This window comes from Macrobrachium nipponense, chromosome 13, assembly GCF_015104395.2.
Source record: "Macrobrachium nipponense isolate FS-2020 chromosome 13, ASM1510439v2, whole genome shotgun sequence".
Classification (NCBI taxonomy): domain Eukaryota; kingdom Metazoa; phylum Arthropoda; class Malacostraca; order Decapoda; family Palaemonidae; genus Macrobrachium; species Macrobrachium nipponense.
In genome coordinates, this window is record NC_087206.1 from 90,030,274 (window position 1) to 90,047,929 (window position 17,656).

Here is a 17,656-nt window from a genome sequence, read left to right on the forward strand (position 1 = left end):
ACTCAAGTATGTACGGTATTTTGCCTTTTTGGAGTCATATTTCTTCCGTCGGATCGCGTTGTAACCCTAGAACATGTGTTTTAGGCCTGGAAATATAATTTACGGGGGTGTTTTTGGAGGGCTTGGAACGGATTAGCCATTTTACATGTAAATGTTGTTCCAAGATAACGAAAAACTCATGATACGAAGGCCGCCTCGGAACGGATTAATTTCGTATCTCGAGGTACCACTGTATATATATATATATATATATAATATATATATATATATATATATATATATATATATATATATATCTTAAAACTTCTTACCAGTATAAAAAATTAATATTGTACCAAACTCCACACAACCATGACACATTACCAAACCTGACATAACACAAAGGGCCCACATAACCACCACATGAACTTCCTGTAATTCATTTTAGGTGTAGGCCAGTAAATTGTAAAATTTTATAAGGAAATGTCGTTATAGAATTTTGATACTGTAATAAGATTGCTGTATGGCGTGAGGCCTTATACCACACATAGGCCTGTAAAAGATCATTTTGGACACTTGAGGTGTGAAAAAAAAAGAAAAAAAAAGAGTCTGTACAAAGATGGTGATTGTCAATTCCAAGGATTACTTGTTGCTTCAAAGCATTTCTGGCGGCTGTCTGCCCCTGCCCAGGAATTATGACCGCTATAATGAGGTAAATTCTCTCTCCCTCTCTCTCTTTGCGTTTGTCTGTTTGTGTGTGTGTGTGTGCACCCATGTGTATGGTCTTCGTTTGTGGCTGTACAAAAACTTAAGTCTCTCTCTCTCTCTCTCTCTCTCTCTCTCTCTCTCTCTCTCTCTGTACTTGTGTACGTATGTCTTTTTGTTTGTGAAGCTTATGTGTGATACTCCCCAGAGGTAGTGCCATCAGTGCACCTCATGTGGTGCACTGTATGCATTTCTCAAGGTTCCTTGCAGCTTCCCTTCAACTCCTATCTGCAATCCGTTTCTTTCATTTTGCTGTACCTCCGTTCATGTTCTCTTTCATTCGTCTCATTTTCCACCGTCTCTTATCATTGCACCTTTCAAACATTTTCACTTTCGATTTCCCTTTCGTTGCTGAATGATCTCATGGGGTCCCTCACTTGGTCTTTGGCCTGAATTTGATATTCCATTCTATCTGAATAGCTACATACAAATGATTTGATTTAAATGTATAATCACAAGACTGGGCAACTGTAACTATTGCATAACTGATTTATTACAGGGCTTATTTAACCCCTTTAACCTTATCGCCATTCGCCTTTCTTTCTTCCATCTTGCTGTCCAACCTCTCTTAACTATTACTCCTTTTTGGAACTGAGAGTTTTCCTCCTCATTTCACCTTTAGAGCTTCATATGCACTTCTTCTTTTTGGGTATACTGTTTTAGATTTCTTTTATCTTGCTCCCCCTTCCCCCCTTCAGCTCCTTTTCACTGTCTGAAGCCCCCAGTTGGTGAAAGTGCCCCAGTGCTGGGCTATGTTGTTGCTTAAATTTCATCATTAAGTTCCTTCAGTCACTAAAAAGACCCACAATGCCTTATAGTACTAAGTTAAGTTGAAGAGGTTGGAGTATAGATGAATAAGGATGTGTGTAGGATCCAAAATACGTATAACAAAGGTAGAAGGATACTTATGGTGTCCAAAGTATTAATTAAGTTACTTTATGGACTTTCATCATGTGAAGAGGGTCAAGAATAAGTGAAGAGATGCTAAATGTTGATAATGAAACAATAAAATGAGAGACTGTAAATAGAAAATAAGTGATACTAAATATTGACAGCAAAACATCGAGTTTAATTTTGAAGTAGGGGATGTTGAGTGTCCCAAATAATGAACGAAAAATATTTGGGTTTCCATTTCTTTCATTATTATTATATTCATTAGTGTTTTTTTGTGTATATTCTTCCTAATATTTATTGTAATTCTTTTTAGACTATGTGTTGGATATGTGTATTGTTTGCATATCATGTTTGCAATTTTTTCCCATTTCATATTGACCTATACTTTTGCGTATGTCCATATCGTTAATTAAAGGGATATTTTTATTAACTTTTCTTGGATGAGAGAGAAAGAATTCAGGTTTTCATTAGTGCTCTGACCTTACTGAATATTCCCATCAAAATTGTTAGCAGTTGTTGCACAAACTGCCTTTGTGGACGTCATCAATTTTATATTAAGGGTTTTAATTGTTTGATTTATAGATTAAGAGGTATTTTGAGTTATAGTGTAAGATTTAAGATTACTGGTGTTCCTTGCATGTGACCTAATATAATATGACTCACTAATATTATTGTAGAAATGCAAAAATATTTAGCAAAGCCCTTGTATTAAATTACCTTTGATTTTATCATTTTTGTGTCACGAATATCTATAATTTAAAATTGTAGTTGTTTGTAGCCAGACCCCAGTTTTAGAAATCGGAGTATGTATACTCTGTAAGTTAGTTATAGATTGTACTAAAGGAGTCTTTCTACCCTGTGCTGCATTTTAATATGAGGTGTAATCTTCTTGTGGAATCTAAAGCTACACTTTTTCATTCAGATTGAGTTGGGTTTATAATTTACCTCAATGAACAGGAGCACATATGAACTCTCATTAACTATCTTTTTTTATCAGTACTTTTGTTTATTGTGTCCACACTGCATCCATCACCCACTAATAAAACCTATCAATTATCTGCACAGGTTTTTGGCCACCAGCGGTCTCCATCAATGGAGTTCAAGGAGCTAACCAAGAAGGACGCACAAGTTCAGCTTGCCCACGAGTTGCAGAAATTGATCCAGACATGTCCGGCCCCTCTGAAGGACACTGTGCAGAAGGACTTCGAAGGGTTCGAGAAGATCTTCGGACGCTTCATCAACGAGTCTGGGCCTTCTGTTGAGTGGAGTGATATACAGAAGCTCCCTGGGGATTCTGTAAGTGTAAAGATAGAATGCCCTTTTCTATAATTTCTTACAAGTTTGTTCATTGCTGTGATTTCTGTAAAGTTAGATAGAATTCATCTAGTTTATATAAGATTTTATAAGACAGATTAATGATCTGTTTTTTCCACAGGTGAGGAAATATGCCGAGCTCTCTGCACCGTCTATGTCATCTGTCAAAAACTTGTTAGATAAGTTGGTGGTGGTCAAACTGAATGGTGGTCTGGGGACATCCATGGGTTGCCAAGGTCCAAAGTCGATTATCCCTGTCAGGTCGGATTTGACATTTCTAGATCTCACTGTCCAGCAGATTGAGGTGAGTGGTCAGATAAGAATCCAAGAATATATTTGAATACGGTGGTTTAGGTATATATCGAGACTTTTAGGATATTTTGAACAGTTTATAAGCTTGGATAGTTACATAACATAGTGTTTGAAAAGTAATGTACATATATAGGACCATTTCCTACTCTTGTTTGCATAGTATGTATGTAGTACTAAATTTGCACACTGTTGTAATTTAGAGTATTGATGTGCTCATGAAAGTAAGAACACATCATTAAGGATTGAGTGTACAAACCACTGTACCTCTTGTTTAATCCCAAGTAATAGATTAGTTTCCTTAAGCAAAAACTCCCTATAGGGTATTACTTAAGGTTCTTTAGAGTATCCATTTGCCCATATCTGCAACCCCTTTTATCCCTTTTATTGTACCTCTGTTCATATTCTTTTTTACTCCCATCTTACTTTCCACCTTTCCCACAAGTGTCTCATAGTTAAACTGAGGTTTTCCTCCTGTTATGCCTTTCAAACCTTTTTATACACTTATTTAGCTTGCTTTTTTGTCTGTTTATTTGTTTGTTAGTCTTGGTCAAATCTTGTAACTCAATTTTTTACCTGTTCCCTTCGTCCAATCGACAGTAAATTTTGCGTGGTTAATTAGTCCCAGTGACAATACAACCCTACATGATCAGTAGGTTGGCAATGGTCTCTAGTGACCCTACAGTGACCCCTTCCCATATCTCAGGATTCGTATGAAACTCTTCAAGTTTTTCAGAACTTCTTTGACTCTGTAGAATACGTAATTTAATAATTTTACGGATTTTTCAAACCACCTTTGGCGTGACAGGATATAATTTTCATTAGCTACAATCATAAATCTGTTACAATTTCTGTCAAAACTAAAAAGTACAAAATGAAAAGATATAAAAAAATTTCTTAAACACATTTATTAAAATGTGCTAAAGTAAAAAAGAAATTTTTTGAGACACCAGGATTTTCTTGCAATTAATCATGTCTACTAATAAAAGCATGGGTGCCAAACACGGAAGGAAATGCTAAAAGAGATACAAAATATATACATTTTGTTTTCTGTAGCATTTTCTTCCATGCTTGGCACCCATGTTTTTATTTTTATAGACATGATTAATTGTAAGAAAATCCTGGTGTCTCAAGAAATTTATTTTTCACTTTTTAGTGCATTGAAATAAAAGTGTTAACTTGGCCTTTGGCGTAAAGTTATATGTATTCCATTCCATTCCATTAAGCTAAAGCTTGAATATAAAATGGCTTCCGAAAAAGAGCATTCTGAGTCAACAAGCTTCCGCTAAGGTAACTGGGTATTGGAGAAAGTTTTGGTTTTTAAAAAGATCTTGAGAATAGATGACCAATTTTGATTGAATATTGTCAAAATATTCGTTAAATGATTTTCCAGGTGACTTATTTTTGATGGAGGTCACCGATTTGATGTAATTTTGTTGTCAAGTAAAGAAAGTCAGTTTTATAGACATTCTGCAAAATTTAAATATCTATTAAGGATTGCCAATTAATGCTTTTAACCAAGTTACATCAAAATCAACTCATTAGTTTTCATTTGATCTTGGTAACAGGTAGGCAGACACACTCATAACTGATTGGAAAGTGTAACCACCTTTTCAGAGTAATAAAATGAGTTCGACCATTAAAAGATATAGGTCAAAGCATCAATAGCCCAAGTACTCTGGCCTCTTCAAGGTCCACCCATTTACTGGAAGTCCCTTTATGTTATTAAATGTGACTTTCAATTGACAACCCTATTACATTTGTAGGTCAGAATACAACTGTTGTTATAAAAGCATGTGCCAATTCCTTTATTTACAATGAGGGGGTGAATTTTAAGTTCATGATGGGGATGGGAAACAGAATTTTCATTATGCAATATCTCTCTCTCTCTCTCTCTCTCTCTCTCTCTCTCTCTCTCTCTCTCTCTCTCTCTAAAACTTAACTTTTCTTAGTTTTCATAGATTCTTTAGTTTTTATTCCTTTCCTCTTTTGCCCAGCCATTTTAGGTATAAGACTTAACAGTTACTTATCCTTTTCACATTCACATTTGATCACTGATCCTAATTTCCCACTTAGAACAACCAGATTTGTTGAACAGCGGCACTAATATGCAGTAAAGGTGCCTCACTATCGAACTTCTCAGTTCCAGAGGTCCTTTATTCCTCACACAATTGCACTGTGGAACAGTCTCCCTGAGGAGGATGTGCAGTTGGATCCTCAAAAGTTGAAGTGAAGATGCAATGCATTACTACCCTAAAAACGGATTTTGACGAAGGAAAAATCTATTTCTGGGGGAAGACCTGTGTCGCCCGGTGAAGTTCCTGTAGCTCACATTTCTAAGTATAAATAGATTCTAAATATACCAGAGAAAAAAGCTAACATGGTATGCTGAGGTTACTACCCTCTCGCGAGCACCCAAAGGGTGTCAGGTATAAACTATTTATACTTAGAAAAGGGATTTTGACGTAGGAAAAATCTATTTCTGGGCGAGGAAGCCGTGTCGCCCAGTGAAATATGTCTCCTTTAGCACTATTTCTAGTAAAATATTGCTATGATACCAGAGAACTGCTAAATTGGACATGTCAGAAACCTCTGACTCGCTCACCTATATAAAAGGTGTCGGTATAAAACTGGGGCGAGTGTTAAACACTACCACAGCAACCCCTCCAATTAGCCTTTTCCTCATCAAAAGACCCTAAATACGGGGAGCCGACCCATAGGTCACCCAGCTACCCCGTTGAAGGCGTCTGTGACATCATACTTATCGATAGCATTGAAGCTTGGTGCATAGCAAGGGGGGGGGAAAGAAACCAGGGGGGGATTTCACTGGGCGACACGGCTTCCTCGCCCAGAAATAGATTTTTCCTACGTCAAAATCCCTTTTCTGGGCTCAGTCGTGTCGCTCTGTGAAATTGTACCAGAGAAACACCAAGCTACATCATCCCTCTGAAAGTGAAATCACTATTAACTTGAACTCAGAAGGTTAAAGAAATCAAAATTAGTCTAAGAATTGGAAAAGGAAAAATACAATTTATTATTTACAAAAAAAACGCCATATAGCAATAACATGTGTCAACAAAACACACACATAATAAAATAATTACCAATAATTTGTATAAAAGTAACACTATACATCAATTCTAATAACAAAGACATTTGCTAAGGTAGGTAGAATGTTAATGAGGCTGGCATAATGGAAAAGATTCATATGACACAAGGACAGTACTATATTGATGTTGTAGCAGGAGACACTGGTCTCCCTACAGCTATTGCATGATATTTTAGATCCTCCAAAGACTTAAGGTAATGCTTTTTGAAAACTGAGGGTGACTTCCAACCGGTATACTTCTTTAGATCATCAAAGTTCATATATTTGAAGAAATTTACAGAAGTTGCTATAGCCCGAATGTCATGCACCTTGGGAAATGACCCTGGGCTGGCTTTCTTGATAAAATACAAAATCTGCTGCCTAATGCCCTTTAGAGATATCGTACCACCACCGTTTCTAATGAAAAAGGGGCCTTCGGAATAGGTAGATGTTCTACATAAATAATCCTTAAGAGTCTTAACAGGACATAAAGATGGATCCTGCGGAAGCGGAACAATCTTCCATGGGGACCACCTTACCAAAGGGTCTTCATTCTTAGCCAGAAATTCTTTATTTGGCGAAAGCAACACGTCACCCGAGGAAAGGAACTCTATATGCCCTTGATCCCTAGATAAAGATGACAGCTCCGAAATCCTGGCACCTGAAGCCAGACTCAATAAAAACAGCGTCTTACGCAAAAGGGTTTGGTAATCACATTTGAAGTTGTCTGTTTCCGAGGCCAACCTGAGAACATCGTTAAGAAACCATGACACTGACGACGGCCTGTGAATGGGCCGCAGGCGTCCACATGCCCTTGGGATTGAGGTGAAATAAGACTCGGTTAGATTTATACCAAACCCGAGAAGAAAAATCTTTTTCAGAGCTGACTTAGTGGTTGTTATTGTGGCAGCTGCCAAGCCTTGTTCGAACAGAGTCCTGAAGAAGGTTATAGTCACGTTCATTGTCATTACCTTGATATTTGATTCCCTGAGAAAAGTAGACAACTTCTTAACTGCTAAGTGTAGATTCCCTTTTGTCTGACTCCAAGAACAAAATGTTCTGTGGATCAATGTCCCCTACTCTCCTACCCGCAAACTTCATGAAATCCATAAAGTTAGGGTTTTGCGAAGACCTGAGGAATCGAACACAGTCCTCGTTTGAACTTGTTGCGACAGCCTCAAGTCCGGGAGAGGGTGAGGACGAAGACCTAGTTCCAGGAGAAGGGGAAACCAATTGCTCTTGGGCCAGTGAGGAGCTATGAGAGCCACCTGACCTTTGAAGGATCTCAACTTGTGCAGCACCTTCAGGAGAAGGTTCACTGGAGGGAATAAATAAACCTTCCTCCACTGGTTCCAATCTATACTCAGGGCGTCCGTAGCGTATGCCAGAGGGTCCAGATTTGGGGCTACGACAAGGCAGCTTGTGGTTACAGGAACTTTTCACCGGCGAACACAGGTCGAACCCTAAAATAGTTCTCCTTGTATTTTATGATTTACTTACATTTTTATCTATTTATTTGTTAATTTGTTAACTTATTTTTACTTATCCAATAACTGATCTTTTCTTTCTGTATATCCTATTACCCTCTGTTTCTTCTTTCATAAGAACACCTTAGTCTTTGGGATCTTGAATTTCATATCAATGGTCCCTGTGGGCTTGTTCCACACGATGAGGATGATGTCCACCCTAAAGTGTGCATCCCATTACCTCACAAAATTAAAAGTCCTAGACATCAACCTTGCATTTGATGTCTAGGCCAGTCCCTTACGATGCTCCTGATTGGCTGTCGATAAGCCAATCACAGGGCTGGAAACTCTCAGTCTCTCTCGAGAGTTCACATAGGCAGGATGTGTGTTCCATCTCTCCTGAGGGATACTTTTGAAAGACTTATCCCTCAGGAGAGGTGGAACATACATCCTGCCTATGTGAACACCCGAGAGTGATTGAGATTTCCAGCCCTGTGATTGGCTTATCAACAGCCAATCAGGAGCGTTGTAAGGGACTGGCTTAGACATCAAATCCACGGTTCATGTGAATCTACTATAGTACTATTGGTATCTGTAGGTTTCAGAGGGCAAATGAATATAAATTAGGAATAACTAAATAAGCACTACATGGTATATGCTTAAATTTCTATTTTGTGTTTTATTACTTTTTTTTTTTACGTTTTTATGATCCTTTCAGCACCTGAACAAGAGTTACGACTGCAACGTCCCATTGGTGCTGATGAACTCGTTCAATACTGATGATGATACACAGAAGGTCATCAGAAAGTACCAAGGTTTTCAGGTAAGATCTTTTTCATTCAAATGATGATTTTTTTTAGAGATTTGATGAAACTCCTCATAGTTGAGTAAAAGTCGACGTTACTGACAATATGAATACAATGCTGGTGCATCATTGTTATTTTTTTTTTTTTTTTATCAAGGCAGCCATGATTATTTTATGGTCTTTGTAAGTGTCCTTTTGTATGAAAAGTATCATAAGTTTTTATCCAACATAGTTTAGAAATCAACCCATAGAATATGCAATTTTTTAATGTTTTCAGTGGTTAAATACAGTGATGCATTCTTTGTTAAACTTCATAAGTGTGACTACAGCATAACTGTAACAGGCTGCATGAGTAATTATTTAGGAGTTAGCTCATTTTGTATTTTATTTGGTGTATAATACAGTATTGAATATTTCCATACATATAAAGCTGAAACTGGATAAATTGATTACTTATATTCAGGCACAACTGTTATTTACATACAATGCTTTAGGCCCGAATATAATTTTTCAATTTATATATAGAAGATTACATTATACTTTAGTTTTCTGGTGCTAAAAATTCACTCTCAATGTGGTTCAGAAAAGCCGTTGGTCCCATTGCTGAATAACCACTGGTTTCATGCAATGTAAAAGCACTATACAATCAAAATACAAGCAAACAATTATACTGTAGTTAGTAGTTTTCTTACTGTATACTGTAAAAGATAAGTTATACCATATATACAGTGATGCTGTAAACAGAATAATGTTCTGATGTGGCCAATACTATTATTTTCCTTCATGTTGCAGGTGAAGACATACACTTTCAACCAGTCAAGATATCCTCGCATCAATAAGGAATCTCTGATGCCAGTTGCCAAAACCTGCAGCGCAGAGACTGATCTTGAGGCGTAAGTATCAGGGTCACATAAGGATTGAGCAAATTTTCCTCAAGATTTACACCATGACCAGCACTTGCCCCATAGGAGGGTTAGTGCCATTAGTGCACCTTACACCATGCACTGTAGGCATTACTTTATGGCTTTTCATCATCCATTTGGCCCCTAGCTGCAACCCCTTTCATTCCTGTTTGCATTCTCTTTCTTCCATCTGACTTTCAACTTTCTTACATATTATTTTCCACCCTCTTCTCACAATGTTTTCATAGTGCAACTGCAAGGTTTTCCTCCAGGTACTACACCATTAAAACATTTTTTTTTCTCAATTTCCCTTTGAGTTCTAAATGACCTCAAAGGTCCCAGTGCTTGGCCTTTGGCCTAAATTCAATATTTCATTCTTTGACAAGTACCTGCAAGTTATTAGTGATTTAGAAATCACTTTGGGATTATGTCTTGAAACTGTTCCTGTATGCACTGTATTGTATGTAAAAGTTAATGTGTAGATAGAAAATACAAGGGATCCTTGTAACGATATTTTAATTATCTTCTTGGAGTTATTTCATCTGTCAAATTAGTGATGTGCTTGATAGCCCTTATGATGTAATTATACCACCTTAGATAGGCTGTCTTGGTGATGACAATGAATGATGTTTGGAACAAATTTGGAATGAACATTTTAAAGAGCCATATACATACCATTAAAGATACAGGAATGACAAATGACTGTGAATTATAATATACTGTACGTACTTAATAATTCCCGAATAAGTTTAAATGGTAATCTCTTGAGAAGACTGGATATATGTGAGCTGTCCAGAGTATGCATACATTTAATTGATTTTGGGAAGATAATTTGCATGGAAATCTTCATCTTAGGTGAGTGTACTATAGCTGCGGTTGATCAAACCAAACAGGATCTCTGTCGACAAACATTATTGACTTTCTCACAGGTTCTGCTTTTGATCAAGATATGCAAGCATCATCATCATATGTTCTTGATCTTGTTCAGGGATACCTATAATATCCACAGTCTCATTTCACATTACCACAGCTACTTTATTGTGATTTTATTTTTCTTTGCTGCCAATGTTAGATGTGATGCATTTTTAGATATTTCTCTTAAATTGAATGCTAGGTGTAAAGTATAGGTTGGTTTAAGTTAGGAACTACAAGGGATTACTTATAGTCAGATGGTATCTTGAAAATATTCAAATTCAGGATATAATAGTATGTTTAAGGTCTTTTTTATTTAGTGGACTTCACTATCTATCAGAGAGGCCAAACCCTCAAAGTGTCTTCATTTGAGGTGCTGCTGTAATCAAGGAAGGTCCAAAAATTCATTAGCTTTAGTTATAAATACATAATGGTACCATTTCAAGAAAATTAGGTCATATAGAATGACTGTAGACTTGGTCATTTACAGTACATATACAGTAATTGTCACTACGGTACATATTTGAAAACTCTTGAAATCAAAATAAACCAAAAATATGAAAATATTTTCACATTTAATGGCATGCATCTGTCTTATATTCAGTGGCATCTTGTCTTGTTTATATAAACTTCAATAAGATTGGTGACCCTTCATTTGTTATAGCAAAAGAAGATATTTTTTTGGTTCATCTCATCTTTGCTTTATATAACACATACATGAATTTTAAACAGTTTTACGGTAATAGAGAATATTTCAATTTGTTGTCATTTTTCATGTACACTACCGTTTTTAAAGGTAAATATTAAATGTTCATAAGAAGAAATAGGCTTAGTAGGTTGTAACATGAATCTTGTAGAATTTAAGAATGTTGCAGATATCCTTAGCTTACATTGATTAGTTTTTCTATCATAAAATAGATGCTTGTTCATATCACAAGTTCCTTACACAAGAGCTTTTGAATTATTTTGTTATTCTTATTCATAATGTCTTCTTTACAGGTGGTATCCCCCAGGTCACGGTGACTTTTACCAGTCTTTCCAGAATTCAGGGTTGTTGCAGGAATTTATAAGTCAGGTAAGCTGTTCAATATACAAAAATATCATGCTTATTAAAGTCTGTAGTTATTTAAGAAGACTTTTTTTTCATTTAATGCAACTTGTGATGCTTGAAATTAAAAATCCAAAAGAAAAAGGTAGAGTAATTTTACTGCATATGCATATGTCACCATATTTTGTTTTATGTATTGTACTATATTGGCATGGTATTAGCTAGCATTTGAAGTGTGTGAAACTGTGCATATCTTCTTCAACTTGCCTTTCAGGGAAAAGAATATGTATTCATCAGCAACATCGATAACCTTGGTGCCACCGTTGACCTGAATATCTTGAATCTTCTTCTTGGTGATGAAGATGCTGGCAAATGTGAATTCCTCATGGAAGTTACTGATAAGACCAGAGCTGACGTTAAGGTAAAAAATATGCTTTTCTTTTCATGAAAGGTTATTAATTGTTTTAAATTGTACAGAGAAGTTATATGGGATTGTTTGATAGATCGTACAGCATTATCTAAGGGTTTATCCCTCAGAGTATGTGGATATATGTATATATTTATTTTGGTAGAATACCATTCCACATGGGGCTAATTCCCTAAAATTCAATGACAGAGAAATGTAAAAGGGCAGATCTTTACATAAACACCTTTCTTCATGTCCTCTTTATTATTCGCTTCAGGATACAGTACGTAGTATACGTTGTTGGAAAATAAGTGCCCTATATAATTCCTCATTCAAAACCTTTTTCAATCTTTGATATTATGATGCATCACAATATCAGTATCAATTTCAATAAAGTGTAATAAATATTGTTTGTTGTTATGATGCAAGTAGACATTTTGCTCATGAACAGAAAACGTTACATACGTCTATTGAGAATGCTCCAGTGCAGACACTTTTAAACCCTCTTAATATAATCTCTTTCTTTTCATAAGTGTCTTGGCTTGTTATTGAAAAGCGGGGAAAATTTTCTTATCTTCCACAAAGAGAAGCCAAAATGCTCCCATAGTACTGCAGTACCTTTAGTAAAATCCAGGTCCCATTTCTGGAAAGTAAGGTTATGACCAGAAGTACATAAATCTGTGAATACCAAACTATGTACGTATATGTAACAGCACATGTGCTAAATACTTTACATATACACATACATGTAGTACTAAAAAGTTATATTCTTTTGTATTGTAAGAATTTAAAATTACCTCGTAAAGTGCAGCCTTTTTGTAATTGTTCCCTCTCAGGGTGGTACATTGATTCAGTATGAAGACAAGTTAAGGCTGCTCGAGATTGCACAAGTCCCAAAAGATCACGTTGATGATTTCAAATCTGTCAAAACTTTCAAAATTTTCAACACAAACAACTTGTGGATTAAACTTAAAGGTAAGGTTCCAATTTTTTTATTATTGACTCTATATTCTTTTACATTTTCTGAGTTCTAGAAATAGGAAAAATGCTGCAAACACATCAGTTTGTGTTGTTGAGAGGGAAACCTTTTTAAGAAGTTGATCCATACTATTCATACATACATTGTTTCAGTACCCTCCTCCTGAGTATGAAATGTGTTGAAATGTAAGACCAGTACATGTGAAAAACATAGCATCAATTTTTTACTTCCTTCTTAACTTTAGACATATTTTTTTTAAACAGCATTACAGTTTTTTGATTGTTGAAATATTTCAGGGCTCTGTAAAACCATCCAAGAAATAAATACTATAACTGCAATGATGTTGTATTCTAATGTTATTCCATATCAGTTTACCATTAATAATGTCATTTGTATAAGTGAAATAGTGTAATTAATGTTGGACTAAAATTATTGTATGGTATTGTCACCACCAGCTGCTTATTAAGACGTATTCTTGAAGTATTTCTTTGGTTCTTAATAGGACAACCTAAAAAAAGTGATTAGCCTAGACTATTAGTTACTGTTGTGGCCAAAAAGTATAAATTTTACCTAAAAACTTGTCATATCTTGTAAAAAAGAATAATGTATACCACCATTTTTTTCAGCAATTGATCAAATTCTGAATGAGGGCACTATGGATATGGAAGTCATTATCAACAATAAGACCCTGGACAATGGGTTGAATATAATTCAGCTCGAACAGGCTGTTGGTGCAGCTATCAAGTGCTTTAGTGGTGCCCATGGTGAGTAGTTGAAGAGGGTTAAGTGTCTTCTCTTAATTCATCTGAGTTTCTGTAAGGTATAAGGTAAATGCTAAGTCTGTGTAGGTTAAAGCTTGCTAGGATCTTCTTCAGTAACACCTCAACTTAGCAGACATTCATACTTATCTGCTTTCCTATTATAATTACGTTTCCTATGCTGACATTTTAGATGTTAATGCATTTTTAGATATACATCTCTTATATTGAATATTGATTACTGATAGGTTGATGTTAGTTCCAATTGCAATTAATCTTAGCTGTAAGGTATATCATGAAATATTTAAATGCAGGGTCTAATGCTACATCACAGAATTTGTTCGTTACCTATCAGAAAGGCCAGACTCCCAGAATGTGTGTTAGGTTGAGGTGCTCCTAAAATTGTGTTGCGTTACTGTTGTACATTTAAAGGGATTTGTGAGAGAGAATTTGGGGCTTTATTAATGAAGTTCCAATGAATTCTTTCTTTTATTACTGGTAAGAGTAACATATGAGAAAATATATTTATTAGCCTCTTCCTTGCTAGGATAAGTCGTATTGGTATGCTGTACAGTGCCGCATTTAGAACAGTTTTATCTGGAATATATACATATTGGATATATTTTTAATGCATTCTGTGTAATATGTAATGTATTTTAAGAATTTAATAGTAGTACCTGTTTATTTCACAATTTGTCAGCTTGAGATTTGTAAGACAAGAATATTTCTGTTTTCCAAGCCTTGCAGTTTTTAAAATGGTTGCCAGAGGTTCTGTCTTAATTTGAATACTGTTTCTACACAGCACTGTATGTGTAATTTGTAGATTAGTAATATGAAGAAGTACAGTTCTGAAAAAAACTTTGGCCATATGTCAAAAACTTGTTCAGCAACACGTTATTTCTAAATTAGATCTTATTACAATCTCACATGACTATCCTTTTATCTTGGATTATACTGGTAGTTTATTTATAACTTCTCAATTAAAGTTATATACTATGATACCGATTTATGTTTCAAGAAACCTCACATTAAGTAAGTTTTAATGGTGATCTATAGAACTTTGACTTGGTTCTTCTTTTTAAACACTCCATAATTTAAGCAAGGAGCAGATTCATTCTTGCTCTCTGTTGACATCTGAATTTTGGGTGAATCTGTTATATTTTCTATCCCTCTTAATTACTTAACACTTTTTTCTGTAATTTGTTTCTCCCTGCAGGCTAATATTCCCTTGGAACCCGTTTGCTTTTATTTAAGTCTGTTGACTCTTTGCATAAGGGTTTTCAGCTGAAGATTTAAAGAAAGGAATAAAAACTTTGCCTGAATAATATTTTACAGATATTGTTTGTATTTTGCAGGCATTAATGTCCCACGTTCAAGATTCTTGCCAGTGAAGAAGACAGATGATCTTCTGTTGGTGATGAGTAATCTGTATTCACTAATGCAGGGTACTTTAACTATGTCCCCTCTTCGGATGTTTGACACCACTCCGCTTGTCAAACTGGGTCCTAACCATTTTGGTAAAGTAAAGGTTAGTAGAAAGATCATGTTTTTCAGTGACATGGTTCTGTATTTTCCTTAAAAATTCCATGTCAATCAAGACTTTTTTGATATTTTGAGAAATAAATCTCATTGTGATACACCTGCTGTACTATGGTTGTGTTCTTGTGAAAGGACATAATTTTAAATTGGAACTGTAACCCTTGAATGAGTTGGATGAAGACTGTTTAAGCTGAATTTATAATTTCAAGTTACCAATGCAGGAAGTTACTTGTATTCTATCTGCTATACATGACACTAGTCTCTTTCTAACAACAAGGTAAACTTTATTACAGGAATTCCTCAAGAGATTTGCCTCTATACCTGATATGCTGGAACTAGATCATTTAACTGTGTCAGGTGACGTTACATTTGGAAAAGGTGTCAGTTTAAGAGTAAGTATATTCTTTGAATAGTTAGCTCTAGTTTTGTGTTAAATTTTCTCCTAAGACTACATAGAAGATTATATTGTGTCCATATGAAGTATATTCTTCACATCTTACCTTTGCCATACTTCCTGAACCGTTACAGTGACTGCTGAAAATTGAGTTATTTCTAAATGAAAGAAGTCTTTAGTTGTCAGTTCAAATAATTGTTTCCAAAGAGGAACTCCCTTCTTGCCACATAACAAATGTCACTGAAGCCTTCTTTTGTATGAATTGAACAAGGTGTATCTATGTTCTTTCTTCTACTTCATGTCGTGCATTTCTATGTGGTTCGATATTGCTCAGTGTGCTGCGAGTTATATACATTGGAAGAGAGGCTCAGCTCCTCTAGCTCCAGCCACAACCTGGCTTCAACTCATGATCCAAGCATCAGCCAGCTCCGTAGCTCCTAGTTTGCCTATTACAAGCACCCAGTAGTGCTCCCCAGCTTAGAAATATTGTAGAGAGCTCTCTAATCAGTTGAAGTTTTTCAGGAATTCCCTGAGCTGAACCAGAAATCAGAGGACCATCCATAACCTGTCTCTTCCTCTGCCTAAATGTGTCGTCTTCCATCTTACATGGACTTCGTTTTTGAGACACTCAGTTTTTTGGATTACATTTTGCCTGCTTTGAAGCTAAGCTAAGGATGTCAGAACAGCCTCAACCTCCTTAGTAGTTTTCATACTTTGTATGCTCTTTATGTCCATTCTACTATTGACTTACCAGAAGTGTAAGAAATCTTTGTTTTTCATTATTTTTATGAAAGCTTAAACAGTGTCTAAATTTTCCAATACCCAGAGACCATTTTTAGTGACTGACTTGGCATCTTGGAAGGAAGCACAAAACATTCTCCTACTACTATCTTTTCACCTAAGGTGCTGAGTTTGGAGAGCCAGGAGCTACAATGTACCTAGAGTACCCATCACTCTCAGGGATGTGTGGTGATTTTATTTTAGTGTAGGTGTCAGTGTTGTCTGGTTATTTTTATATTGGGGTGTGCCCATGATCGGAGCCCTCCCTCCTCCCCTCTGATGGACATTAGCCATAAAGCAGAATGAGGTGGTTAGCTAATTCGTTCCTAGTGTTGCCGTTAGAGGGCAGCGCTGTGCACCTACACTGAGCAATCAAAGAGCTACCGGCCAAAGTTTTATTGTTCCGACACGGCATACAAACCTTCGGTCCTTTTACAATAGGAAGGTACTAGCGGCAGCTGGATAGGTCGTAAGCTTTCGAACAAGGGGTTCGGTAGTTAACTGCTTGTCCGACAGGCGCGCGCGCGCGACTGGGAGGTAAACAAATCACTTTTGCTTTCGGCCTCACAGCGAGTGGACGTGTGTGTTCGACGCTCTCTGCCCGCTTCTCGTCGTTTGCTTTCTTGAGTATATGGTTGTGTTTGTGTATGAAAGAATTCATTGTAAGTACAATCATTTCTCTCTTTTCATAATATTTGAAGTGTTTTTGATTAATGATGGAATCTCCTCGCCTCGCTACCCCACGGAGACTATGCCCGGGTACCGAAGGGCGTAAATGCGGGAAGTTCCGATCTTTCCCGAGATAGACCCTCTATTTGTGTGCTCGGATGTCGGGGGCGCGAATGCACCCGAGCCGAGCCATGTGATGTTTGCAATAAGGTTGGTCGGAGGCGCAGTGGACTTTGTGATGAGGGCAGGAAGAAGCGAAGGCCTGCAAAGGAGTCGTCGGAAAGCTCTCCCGCGACTCCTTTGGTGACGGACACTTCGTCTTCTTTCCTGCCGCCCGCTCAACTTCCACGTATCGCGCCTTCCCCTTCGGGGGGGGTTTCTAGGTCCTTCTCCTCTCCTGACTTGTCGAGTGTGGAGGAGGGCGCTAGATACCCTGATGTCGAGTTGTACTCTGGGTCCTCTATCCGTTCGTCTTCGCGCGAACGGGTAGAGGATCCCCCTAATCACCCGACTTTTGCCTCCTCAGGTGCGGTTGCCGCGAAGGATGACCTCGACAGGTAGTGGGCATCGTTGGGGCTGCAGGGCGTGCCGAGTGTCCAGGGGCTGCTCTACCATCTCGCTGGCTCCGTGGCGGTCACCCATGCTACGG

At 36.9% G+C, this 17,656-nt stretch overlaps 1 protein-coding gene across 7 annotated transcripts in view; it reads left to right on the forward strand.

The window, feature by feature from the left end:
- The window catches only part of LOC135225189 (UTP--glucose-1-phosphate uridylyltransferase-like), a 152,981-nt gene extending 137,371 nt beyond the window's left edge, over positions 1 to 15,610 (forward strand). For 6 of the 7 annotated variants that reach the window (XM_064264477.1, XM_064264479.1, XM_064264481.1 and 3 more), the window contains exons 2-11: positions 2,704 to 2,934; positions 3,074 to 3,256; positions 8,534 to 8,638; positions 9,413 to 9,513; positions 11,434 to 11,509; positions 11,757 to 11,903; positions 12,725 to 12,863; positions 13,494 to 13,631; positions 14,981 to 15,153; positions 15,458 to 15,610. In XM_064264477.1, coding sequence (XP_064120547.1) covers positions 2,704 to 2,934; positions 3,074 to 3,256; positions 8,534 to 8,638; positions 9,413 to 9,513; positions 11,434 to 11,509; positions 11,757 to 11,903; positions 12,725 to 12,863; positions 13,494 to 13,631; positions 14,981 to 15,153; positions 15,458 to 15,577 — 1,413 coding nt within the window. In that variant the 3' untranslated portion in view covers positions 15,578 to 15,610. Of the gene's footprint in view, positions 1 to 583; positions 692 to 2,703; positions 2,935 to 3,073; positions 3,257 to 8,533; positions 8,639 to 9,412; positions 9,514 to 11,433; positions 11,510 to 11,756; positions 11,904 to 12,724; positions 12,864 to 13,493; positions 13,632 to 14,980; positions 15,154 to 15,457 lie in introns of those variants that run through there. The other variant, XM_064264475.1, reaches the window with a different exon arrangement.
- The last annotated feature ends 2,046 nt before the right edge of the window (positions 15,611 to 17,656 follow it).